Source organism: Galeopterus variegatus, unplaced genomic scaffold, assembly GCF_000696425.1.
Source record: "Galeopterus variegatus unplaced genomic scaffold, G_variegatus-3.0.2 Scaffold1115, whole genome shotgun sequence".
NCBI lineage: Eukaryota > Metazoa > Chordata > Mammalia > Dermoptera > Cynocephalidae > Galeopterus > Galeopterus variegatus.
In genome coordinates this window covers 342,383-354,934 of record NW_007727226.1, presented here as the reverse complement: position 1 = coordinate 354,934, position 12,552 = coordinate 342,383, and the positions used below count along the sequence as shown (strand labels likewise).

Genomic DNA, 12,552 nt, shown 5'->3' with positions numbered 1-12,552 from the left:
TGGCTGACTCTTAATTGCTTCTTTGTAGATACCTATTGTTTTGAAACATACAAAATAAAAAAATAAATAAAATGGGTTCAGTATTATGTAGTGAAATAAATCAAACAGATTTGGATTAAAAAAAAGAAAAAAAAACACAACAAGATAGTATTTCACACCTATGAGGATGGCTAGAGCAGAAAAAAATATAAAAATAACAATTGTTGGTGAATATATGGGAAAAAAGTGGAACCCTTGTACATTGCTTGTGGGAATGTAGAATAGCGCAGCTGCTGTGGAAAACAGTTTGGTGGTTCCTCAAAAAGTTAAACATAGCATTACCATATGACCAAGTAGGTATATAACCAAAAGACTTGGAAACAGGTACACAAATGAGTACACATACACCAATGATTATCTTAGCAGCACTATTCACAATAGCCAAAAGGTGGAAATAACCCAAAAGTTCATGAACAGATAAATGAATGAACAAACTATCATGTATGTATATAACATAATAATATTCATCAATAAAAATGAAGTACTGATGATACATGCTACGAATTGTATAAACATCTTCATCATTATGCTAAGTGAAAGAAGCTAGTCAATAATTTCACGTATCTCATGATTGCATTTACATATGAAATACCCAGAATAGGTAAATCCATAGAAGGCAGATTGGTAATTTCCAGAGACTTTGGGGAGGGAGGAATAGCTAGTAACTGTTTAATGGGTAGTATGAGGTTTTATTTGGAGTGATGTGAAAATATGGAATTAGATAGAGGTTGTGATTGCACAACATTGTAGATCTTCTAAATACAACTGAATTGCTAACTTTAGAAAGGTTGGTTTATGTTATGTAAATTTCATCTTAATTTTAAAAAATAGAATCATTTCAAAAACAGGAGGAAAGGGAGATGCTTGATGCAGGTAAACTGGAAACATCAGCCTGAACTAGTTTTGCTAGTTCTCTAATGAGGCCAACCTGTTATAAGTGCAAAAAATAAATAAATAAATAAAAATTCCTGCATTATTTAAACAATTCAAAATGGTTGAGATGTATTATCTTTCTCATTTCTTCCTAAATTTGATTTCTAGCACTAATTTTTTTTTGCATTTATCTCATGAGTGATATTGGCATATATTTTCAGAAAATATTCTGTCTTTTCCTGGTTTAGGTATTAAATTATAGTAGCCTCATTAAATGAATTGGAGAATAATCACTTTTAAAATATCTGGATGAGGTTGTGTAAGAGTGATTTATCTGTTTTTTGAACACTTGTAAAGCCATCTGGTAAGTCTAGTATTTATTTTTAGTGGGAACATTTTAAAGTGCTGATTTTATTGTTAACTAAATATGTGATTATTCAGATCCTGTATTTCTTGTTGAATCGGGTTTGCTATGAAATTGTCCATTATCTGCTTAGAGTTAAAATTTATTAGCATCAAGTCTTTCATGGTATTTTTAATTTTATTTTTAATTTTGTCTGTATCTTAAGTTATATGTCTTATATTATTCCAAATATTGTTTATTTGTGTTTTATATCTTTTTCATTCATATCAATAACCTCAGAGGATTGTGCATGTTACTGGTTTTTTATAAGAACCAATTTTTTGCTTGATTGATCATTTCTATTTTCTTTTTCTCAATTTCATTAGTTATTTTAGGTTTATTCATTGCTCTTTTCTACCTTCTTAAGTTGGACATGCAGTGCATTTATTTTCAGCTTTCTCTTTTTCTAATATAAGCATTTCTGGCAATATATTTTCCTCTGAGAACCTCTTGATCTGCTTCCCACAAATTTAAATATCTAATATTTTTCTTTACATTCAATTGTAAGTTTCATTATGACTTTTCTTTAACCTCAATTTACTTGGGAGTTTAACTTTCCATGTATTTTGTACTAGATTTTTTTTAAAAAAATATTTCTAATTGATTTTATAGTATTTGGAAATGTGGGCTATATATTAATTTTTTGAAATGTGCTTAAACTTACTTTATTTACTAGAGACAAGTTCTCCTCTTTCGTTGAGTATAAGATCCTATATATGTTCATCAGATCGAGCATGTTATTTGTGCTAAAACTTTCTAATCTCTACCAAATTTTGCCAGCTTAATCTATTAATAATTCAGAGAAGTACATTAATCTACAAAGAAAGAGTCACAGGGAAGATGGATTTTTATCACTTTATATATTGATGTTATGTTATTTGGTGTATAAATTTTGAATTTTTCTATTTTACAGATTCACTGACTCTTATTATCCCTGATTATTACTTATACCTGAAAGTAAATTGTATCTTACTTTAGTATAACTTTCTCTACTTTGTTTTAGTATTTGTTTGGTTATTCTCTTACCTTTTTCTTTTAATCTTCTAGTATGCTCATATTTTAGACAGATCTATTACAAACAAGATATAACTATGAGTTTTATTTTTAATCTAATAGAAAATCTGTATTTTTTTTAACCTGGTGTATTTATTTGTACTTACTAATATATTTGGAATTAGCACCATCACCTTATTTTGTGCCTATTAGTGTTACTTTTCAATGCTTCTCCCCTATTCTCCTGCTTTCTACTGGATTGCTTAGGAGTTGCTTTTTTAAAAGAATATTTAATTTTGTTTCTGCCATTTTTCTAAGAGTAGGAGCTTTAGTCTCTTTTCTTTCAACCATTCCATATCACCGTGTTCTGGCAATTTCTTATAGCACTGAGCTAGGTTTTAAAACCTAGGTTTAGAATGCACTATTTATCCTGATTTGAGCATCACATTGCACACAAATATTGATATTCAATTCTGTACCCCACAGATATGTACAATCAACTACGTTAAAATGAAATAATAATAATAATAATAACAAAAGACTAGAATAATTTTCTTTTAAAAGCAAAGTTTAATGCATTTGTGGATCTGATGTTAGTTTAGTACTCTGGTGCATGTGTGTATTACTGTGAGCTTATCACAACAGATTTATTTTTTCAATTTCATTTTTTTCTTGACAATAATAATTGTATATATTTATGAGGTAAAATGTGATGTTATGATACATGCATAATTGTGAGATGATTAAATCAGTGTAATTAACATATTCATTGCTTCATGTACTTATCATTATTTGTGGTGAGGACATTTAAGATCTCTTTTAGCAGTTTTGAGATATATGATATATTATTAACTGTAATCACCATGCTGTGCGATAGATCGCTAGAACTTATTTCTCCTGTCTGACTGAACTTTGTACCCTTTGACTAACATCTCCCCTTTCCCCATCTACATCCTTCCCAGTTTGATGAATTTTAAGAGTTCCCTAGATTTTAAATGTATCTTTAAATATTGACTTCCAATGGCATCTCAGTTGGATTATAACAGTTTTAAATAATCTTAGGCCATTATTTATGATAATTTCTGTGCTTATGGCTATTATACCATATAGGCTATATAAATTCAGACATTACACACATGCATTGTGACTTTATTTTTTCTACCCTAGTCCCTGGACCGACTTCAAGCTTCCTCAGGCTGGTGGGCAATACTTTTAGTTCCATTCTACTGGATTTTGCTGAACTCCAAAGCTCTCAGCTTTATGCTGGGGTCTCAGCTTCAGCTCTCTGACATCCATGGTTCATAAAACCATTTTTCACATCACCAGATGGGTGTTAGAACCCATTCCCAATTCTCTAGGGCCTCATTTACAAAGGTTAAACCTTTACAGGGAGCTGTTGCATTCCCTTATGCTTATCATTTGGCTCTGATTTCTCTCATCATTTCTAGCACCTTGGAATTACTTTTTGTTTCTGGATTATATTTCACTATTTTTAGGTAAGTATATTAAGGGGAGTAATGTGTTACCTTAGTGGACCACACTGTGAGATGTTTTAGCAATTTTTAAAAAATATTGGACTAGTGATGAAAAAAAAATCAGGAATAGTTTGGACACAGGAGGAATTAACAAATCTTTTAGCTACTGACCCAAAACTGGTAAGGGCATTTTCTTTCTTCAAATGATGGTATTTAGAAATTAGAGATTAGGGTAACTTTCTTTTGATCTGTTAAGGGAATTAGTTAATGATGTCACTAAACCATTGGATTCACTTTTTTTTTTTTTTTGTCTTTTTTTGTCTTTTTCCCTGTCCGGCAACGGATCGCAACCCTCAGTGTTGCCCCCGTACCGGACCGGGGAAACGGGATTGCAACCCTCGGCGTTGCTCCTGCGCCTCGCTCAGCCAGTGAGCGGGAACCGGTCTGCATGTGGGATCCGAACCCTCAGGCAGGAGCGCCGCCGCGCTTCCCAAGTGGCGCACTATCCAGTGCGCCACCGGGCCGGCCCTGGATTCACTTTTGAAAAGCCACAAATCGTTGTGCTTAGATCTTTTATTCAAATAAGAAAAATAAATCTGTATTTAAAAAGACTTTAAAAAGATCCTGACAGGTTTTCATCTCAGAATATTAGAAAGCAGCACTGGAAACTTAGCTCTCTATTTGAGTCCTGCTGACTTTCCCGCCACTGTGGACCTAAGAAGCTCATTTCTTAGTCCTTCTTTACGTTCCTCCCTGTGTTCTTTTCTTCCATAATTTACTGAGGACATAAAGTTACATTTTCCATAGCACTGAAGAATTATTCCTGTCACCTGAGGCCTCTCAGCTGTGAGTTTCATCTTAGCCATCACGATGACCTTGCAGCCCAAGAAACTTCCCAGCCACGCACTATTGCCAAGAGTAGCTCAACATCCTCACGACATAGTCATAACTTATTCAGTCTCCACTTTCATTTTATAAACCTCTCATTTATACTGATACCTACCTTTCTACCTCCATGTATACTTAAGTGTCTTTTTACAGGTGACATTAAATCACTTGAGGGCCAGAATATCTCCTGTCCTCATCAAAGGACTCTTCTTTTTTTTCTCTCTCTCTCAAAGAAACGTGCATAGCTCTTGCTTCCCATCTACTGTCTCCATGTAGAGCCCTCCTCTCAACCCCAGGATTGCTTTAAAACCAGAGTCCACTGAAAAATAGATGGTAATGACAATTTTAGTGATGAAGTAGAGCCCACTGGATGAGCTGAGTTTTGACCCTCGTAAAGCCAAAGTCTAAAGTTTCAGATTCCACTCAAGCTTTGTAGAATTCAAACACCAAAGTGAGTCAGTTCTGACCTAGTCCTAGTTGAATCCTGTAGCCAATAGTTTGCTATAACACAAGATGGACTTAGGGTGACATTGAGTTCTCTTAGATCATGATTTTAAGATTTTTCTGGAAGGCACTTGGTATATCTCTGTAACTGGAACAGTGTGATGTTCGTGAGCTCATAATGACATAGAAATAGGATCTGCTAATTGAGATGCAAGGAAGAGAGGCTTGCTGTAAGCCCTGATGGCATGACTGATTTCTCTAGATTTGCTCTCAGAGGTCACTCGTTAATCTAGTTTATCAAAATGAGACCACCTTCTCATAGAAAATGTCATTTCCATTTCCCAATAAGGACTTAAAGAAAACTGAAAACACTTCAAACATTTAAGATATCTTAGAGAATATCAAATATATAGTGGATAGCTGAAAAACAAAAAAAGTGTATATTAAAATATTCTGATGGGAGCCTACCTGGTGGCGCACTAGATAGTGTGCCACTTGGGAAGCGCAGCGGCGCTCCCGCCCGAGGGTTCGGATCCCACATACAGACCAGTTCCCGCTCACTGGCTGAGCGAGGCGCGGGAGCGACGCCGAGGGTTGCAGTCCCGTTGCCGGTCCCCGGTCCGGTGCGGGGGCAACACTGAGGGTTGCGATCCGTTGCCGGACACAGAAAAAGACAAAAGACAAAAAAAAAAAAATATTCTGATGAATGTAAACATTTTGAGTCTAGATTTCTGTGGGAGTGGATAATGTTTAGTCACAGCTGCTTGACTAAGTCACCTCCTTAGGGACTTTGCAGTCGCACCCTGAAGTCCTCTTCCCTCTGACCTTCATGTGTTTCATGCATTTATGTAGCTCAGATCTCAGTTTAACTGCTTTCTTTTCAAAGCCACCTCTCTGACCACACAATGCTTTCCTGGCCACCCAAACTAAAATATATTCATAAAATATGTTCATATCACATGACTCTTTAAAAATCCCCTACCTTACCTGCATCATGATGTGATAATTTTTTGTCATATAATTGTCATTTTAGTATTTCTTTCCTATTCATTCCACCTACAGATTTACACATCTAGTAGTTTTTTATTGGATTCCAGACATTGTTAATATTTTCTTGTTAGGTACTAGATATTTTGTATTTCTAATATTCTTGAGCTAGTTCTGAGAGAAAGTTAAGTTACTTAGAAATACCAAAGCTTTTAAGCTTTGTTAGGCAGGGCCAGAGATATAGAGTCTAGGGATAATTTTTCCCCACTATTCAGTTAAGATCCTTCTTAGTATTTTAACCAATTGCCCGTAAAATATGAAGTTTTCCACTCCAGCCGTAGAGAACAGTTACTACTCAGGGACACTGGTAAAGGTCAAATGAATAAAGCCAGTCTAAGTTTTTATTGAAAAAGCTGCATTATCTCCATGAAACTTGCACAATTGACATTACCTGATTTAAAGTACATTATGCTGTATTTTTTCAACCTTTGAAATATGGTTAACATTGTAAATCGCAAAATTTTGTGCTAGTTTACATGTGTTTTGAAAGATAATGGCTTTATTATGCTTTTTTCCTTTCCCCAGTTATGTGTTAATCTTTGGAATATTTTTTAATAATTATAGTTTTGTTATCAGGTACAGACAATTACTTGAACTTACACCACAAATAAAATTGCCTTAGAACCTAAACTGTAATTATTTAATTGAATGGAAATAGGTTTTTCTAAATGTTTTTGCACACTTTTAAAAATTAATACTATCGTATTTCTTTTTTATTATCAACTTACTTATTAAATTATTTTAACTGATATAATGCAAAAGTAACATTCACACAGCTCCTGTCAAATTATAACTGATGAAAATAGAAGTAATATTTTCCTATTGTTAATATCAGAATTTATTAGGTAGAAAAAACTTTATAATTATTTGTCTGGAATGTGAAATTTTAGAGGGAATAGAACAATGATTTGGTGGGAAGAGAAGAACGGCCTCATGAAGAATTGTTGTATAAAAATCTTGAGTGGGAGACAGGAAATAAGGATTCTTTATACGTTAGTGAGGAATACTTAAGATTTATAGCTTTCTGTTAAACGGGCACTTTGTTCCTCTACAGTATGCTGTTTTATTTCCAGAGCCCAGCTAGGAAAAGGCACTCATAATTGGGAAACAGATGGAGCAGCAGAAGCTGCTAGAGGCTGTAAATGTTCCTTACAGAGAGTCCAGCACTGTCTGAGGCCAGGTTACCACCCAGCACAGCAGGATTCACTCCAGACTCTTGAGGAGGTGACCAGGTGCCTACAGGTCACTTCAGGTCAAGCACAGCCTACCTTACCACCACCCTTTAAGAAAGATTCTGTGCCAGGAATCAGGCCAGCTGCTGACTTCCAGTTATAAAGTGTACATCACAGATAACAACACCCTCATTCAAAATTCCAATACAATTAAATGGCAAAAATCCTTTTAAAATTCTTTGTAAATGCATTTGATAAGTGATACATAAATTAAACAATTTACAAGTATGAAAACGAAAAGTTGCTTTATAGATGTTTTTCAGCAGCTTTTTTCGTTAGTCTTCCCTAACACCTTACCTGTGATTGCTTTAAGATCTCATGTATAACATTAGCAATTAACTCTTTAAAAGATATTCACCAAGTAATTCTACTTGAATAATTTCCCTAACACCTCCTGGTTCTCCTTGAAATCTCAAGTAAAATCAAACCTTGGGGAGAAGCAAACTTCAAGCCTAACCTTGTGTCCAAAAGTAATTATTTTCTTTAAGTTATTAGTCATTCTGATTTCAAATATTTACTTATGATAGATTTTCTTGAAAGCCTTACTGGATTTATTTTTACCTGTCTTTTCAGCATGTTGTGAACTATAGCTCAAATTTTCAAATTGTTACAGACGTAGTTAAGATATAAATATAAATAGATTTAAATGTAAATAATTAAACTAGTTTGAGCCTTTCTTAGTGGACTGAGCACATAGAAAGATGACTGAGTCAGTCTTTTTGGTTCTATGAATTTGACTGGCCATAATATTCAGTATTAATGAGCAGAGAGAACTTGCCAGAACAATACTTGGGTCATTTACCATGAGAGGGGAGAGTTGAATAACCTTACTGAGTAATAGGCTTGCAACACTTTAAGGACTTTCCATAGTTCTCAAGTTAACAGTTTCTAGGCTGTGATTTATGCGCCCACCCCGGTCTCATGTCACATGTCTCTCTATGCTTCAGCTGTACTGACTCTTTCTAAATTCCTTAAATGTGCCATACTCTTTCTTTCATGCTAATCTACCAGGACTCTTCTGTACAGATTGCTCCCTCTCTCTTCACTAGACTAATGCAGACTCCTTTGGTTCTCAGCTCAGATATCTCTTTCTGAAGGAAATCATTTCCAATCATACCCTCCCACCCCAACACACACATATATGTTCACATCAAACTAAGTTAAACTTCCAAGCCCTCCCTCTGCACAGTACTGTTCACTTCTTTAATCTCATAGAGTTTGTAATCTTTGTTTAGTAAGAAGTCTGTAACACCATGTGGGCAAGGAATAGTCTGTTGTATTCTTAGTTGGATTCATAGCAGAGCCTCTGGCATAGTGGCTGCTAGGTAAATGCAGAAGGAAGAAAGGAAGGAAGGAAGGGAAGGAAAGAGAGGGAGGGAAGAAAGAAGGAAAGATCTACGCAAGGTTGTTGTCTCTATCCTAGCAGATTTAGAAGCATGTAGACCTTCTCTGGTCTGGATGATTAGACTATATTGTACCTCAAAGTCCCTTTAGTTTTGGATCACTTTAAGTCAGCTATACCTTCTACACCCCTTGACATGTTGACAAGGTAGCTCATGTGTGGGTTACTGGGAGGATTCTAGATAGCAACTGCACCAATTAGCTCAGCTAAGTGGAGAGCATATTTATCCCCCTTGATCTCAGGTTAACAAGAGATGAGCTACGGTCAGTCACATGTATTTGGCCCAGTTCCTGCTCTATGAGAAGCAAGCAAAAAACACTTTCTCTGGAGATGAGGGTGTGCCACCATTCTTAATGATTATATACCTAAGGGATGGCTCCCAGGTCCTTGTGAAAGACATCTCCAGTTTCTGTGGGAGGGTAGGAATCTAATTTTGATAAGTGACAATTAGCAAACACAGATGATCTCATCACGTTGATGTTCTTCCTAGTATCCTCCAGTACTCTTCCACTAGTGCATCCAGCTCTTAAAAACCCTCACACCTTCTGTTTCAGCAAGGTTGACTTCAATGTCTCTCGCCTATTGCAATAGTCTTGAATAAAGTCTGCTTTGTCTGTTTAAGTATCTGGAACAATTTTTCCTTGACACCCACTTAGGCCTAGCTCACATCCACGTCTGAATTAAATTGGAGCTACATCAGTCGTGATAAATGTGAATGTTCTAGAAGGTGACTAAATTTCAAAAATTCTAACCCATTGAATAAAATGTCAGTGAACTACCATTTAGTGAGAAGGAGGATTCTTTTTACATTGGAGGTAAGATTGTTTTCCTTTAATACTGATTTTCTGAAATAGCATTAGGAAAAAAAAAGGCATCTGGTTGCTTCTGTGGGAGGCAGATTTGAATAATGTCCCAGGAGCAAAAACTATGGTTGGTATATTTCAGAGATAAATCAGTTCTCTACCTCATATGATGCAGCTCACGTAATGGTCTTGCTTGCAATATTGACACCTCACTTAGCTCTTCTTGTGAAGGCACTGAATGCCTAGGTATTACTTTCTATAGTTTGGACCGTGTCTGATAGGCTTTGTGGTTTAGTGGTAAAGAGCACTGGACTTGGGAGCAAGATTGCCTGGATCCACCAGGACTTCAGCTAGTTGCTGAACTTCTCTCTCAGTAAAAGTAAGTAGCTTATAATCCAATAACTAGGAAATGCTCAATGAACATTAGTCGTAATTGTTACTATCATTATCTTTATTATCACTTTCACTACTGTGAAAAACAAACAGGATATTATGCTTTCACAAATTTCTACTCTCCACCAAAAAATATATATATATTATCATCAATGGGTAGTAATTCTGGCTTAAAATAGACTGTAGTCCTTGCTGGGTTGCTTCATTCATACATAACTCTGAGTTCCATTTGTGAGACATGTGTCTTTCTCTCTCCCTACCCCAATCCCTGCATTTTTCAGTGATGGATGGGCAGACAGAGATGAAGTCATTGAAGGTTATGAGGTGGAAGCCAACGGGGGAATCACGATAAAGCTGCAGTCTCCAGAGGTCAGGTCATTTGATGATTATTACCTGAAATTGAGGCTGGACACTAATACGAGGAATCCCTGGTTCCCTGAGTTCTGGCAACATCGGTTCCAGTGCCGCCTACCTGGACACCTTCTGGAAAATCCCAACTTTAAAAGAATCTGCACAGGTAACTCTTGTAACAACTCCGAGGTCTGTTCATCTCCTTGAGCCCCATTGCAGTCTGTTGAATGAGAGTAGAAGGTGCCAGGGTTGGAGCTCCAAAGACAAAATTGCCTCTTAGTTTATAAAATAACTAGAATGAGAAAGAAGTGTGTATTACCCCAGGGATTCATGTTCTTGTATTCTGGAAAGACTGCTTTGGTCTCTGGTAGAGCAAGTGATAAGAAGAGATAAAATGAGTAAAGGAAAAGAACACTGAGAAGTCAGGTCTAGTATTCGAACCAGAGGGAAGAGATTTTGCTGTTGGCATGCTTAGGAGACGTTAGCCACAGATGTAGGTAAGCAGCAGTGGTTTGATCCTCCCTTTGTTTGTGTGACTTGCTTAGATATCAAGTCAGGGGAAGATGAGATAATGTCATCTACCAACATAGAAAGGTGTTTGTGGGCTTAGGTGTCAAGAAACTGCACTCTTAGCTGTAAACCAGAATGATGGTTTTCAGTCTGACAGATGCTCCCCATGCCCTGTCTACTGATGCCATGTCAGGAAAGGGCACACATTGTTCCAAGTCTCTAGTGGCCTGTGAGCTGCACAGGATGTCCTTCTCCCCACACCTCAAGTAACTGTCATAACTCTGACTTCTTAACACTGTGTCTACTGATGCCATGTCAGGAAAGGGCACACATTGTTCCAAGTCTCTAGGGCCTGTGAGCTACACAGGATGTCCTTCTCCCCACACCTCAAGTAACTGTCATAACTCTGACTTCTTAACACTGTCACTTTTCCAAGTATTATCATGACTGCATAGGGACATTGCTGTCCTCATCCTGTTACAGTATTGTCTAAGCTGTGAATATTGATCATCTTTGGTCTACCATAGTGCCATTCAAAGCCAATTGCTCATACTGGGTTGATAACATAGATAATGGACTACCCATGATGATGGGCGATGAAATCTACCCCTGCCCTAATTTTTATTGTAGAACAGTGGTGTGACATGTATTTTCTGTAAATAGACTAAGCAGATATTATTTAGAAAGGACTAGAATCCATTTGTTCATAGAACACACATGTAAAACGCTGTATATAGCAAAAAAATGAAACGGGGGAGCAGAGAAGTATATAATCCATGACTCTTGACCTAGAGGAGCTTGTGATTTCTGAGGTCAAATCAAAACAGATAACAAACATGAAATAGGTAAATAACAATAGAAGACAATGAGTTTTTACAAGATAGGATAAGAATATGACTAATTACACAAAATATTTAGATTTTCAATAATATTCACATTTTGACGTTAGAAATTTCTTTAAAATACCAACATATTTAAATACAGTAGTATATGCCTGACTTGGTAAGGTTCAGCAGAATTCACTGAAAGATTGCCTGATGTAGACGTGTTTTCAGTCAAGGTTTTTAGAACTTCCTCACATGGCTCTTAGGGAGGCTGAGAAACATAATCCAGCTGAAAGGCAGGAGGATTATGTTTTAGCGTAATAAGCTCACCCACTTCAACCACGCACACATTTCTCCTGACTTCTCCTTTCTCTGAAACAGCAGACCCACAGAAGTGCAGAATTCTAATGGAGTAATAAATCTTGTAGGACAGTCTCCTTATTTGCAAAGTGAAGATGTTGAGGAGGGGCAGGGCAAAGGTTTCCCTAGGTTCACACAGTTCATGGCAGCAATGGAACTAGAACCCAGACCTCCTAAATACTGCAATGCCTGACTACTTCCAGACTTAGCATTTAGTAATATATTATTTCTCACTGTTCTCCAATTGTTTCCTAAGACATGTCGTTTCCTTCTTAAACTGTAATATCTTTGAAGAAAAAGGCTCTTGCATTCCTCACAGAACTCTGGACAATGTTGCTCTTTGGGAGCTCAGTCAATTCTTCTTAGCTAATTTATCAGTTAATTTATATTTCCTTTTAGTACAGGAAGGTCTTGATTTTTTTTAAGGTAAGGACTATTATATTTGAAATGAAATATGTAAATGATATATATTCATTCAACGTTTAACATATATTTATTAAGCACCTACTATGTGC

General features: G+C 36.3%; 1 protein-coding gene across 1 annotated transcript in view; it reads left to right on the top strand.

Moving 5' to 3' along the window:
- Positions 1-12,552, top strand: part of LOC103592255 (metabotropic glutamate receptor 1) — a 320,831-nt gene that overhangs the window by 160,968 nt on the left and 147,311 nt on the right. Inside the window, exon 2 of the mRNA XM_008574901.1 lies at positions 10,274-10,509. Coding sequence (XP_008573123.1) covers positions 10,274-10,509 — 236 coding nt within the window. The remainder of the gene's footprint in view (positions 1-10,273; positions 10,510-12,552) is intronic.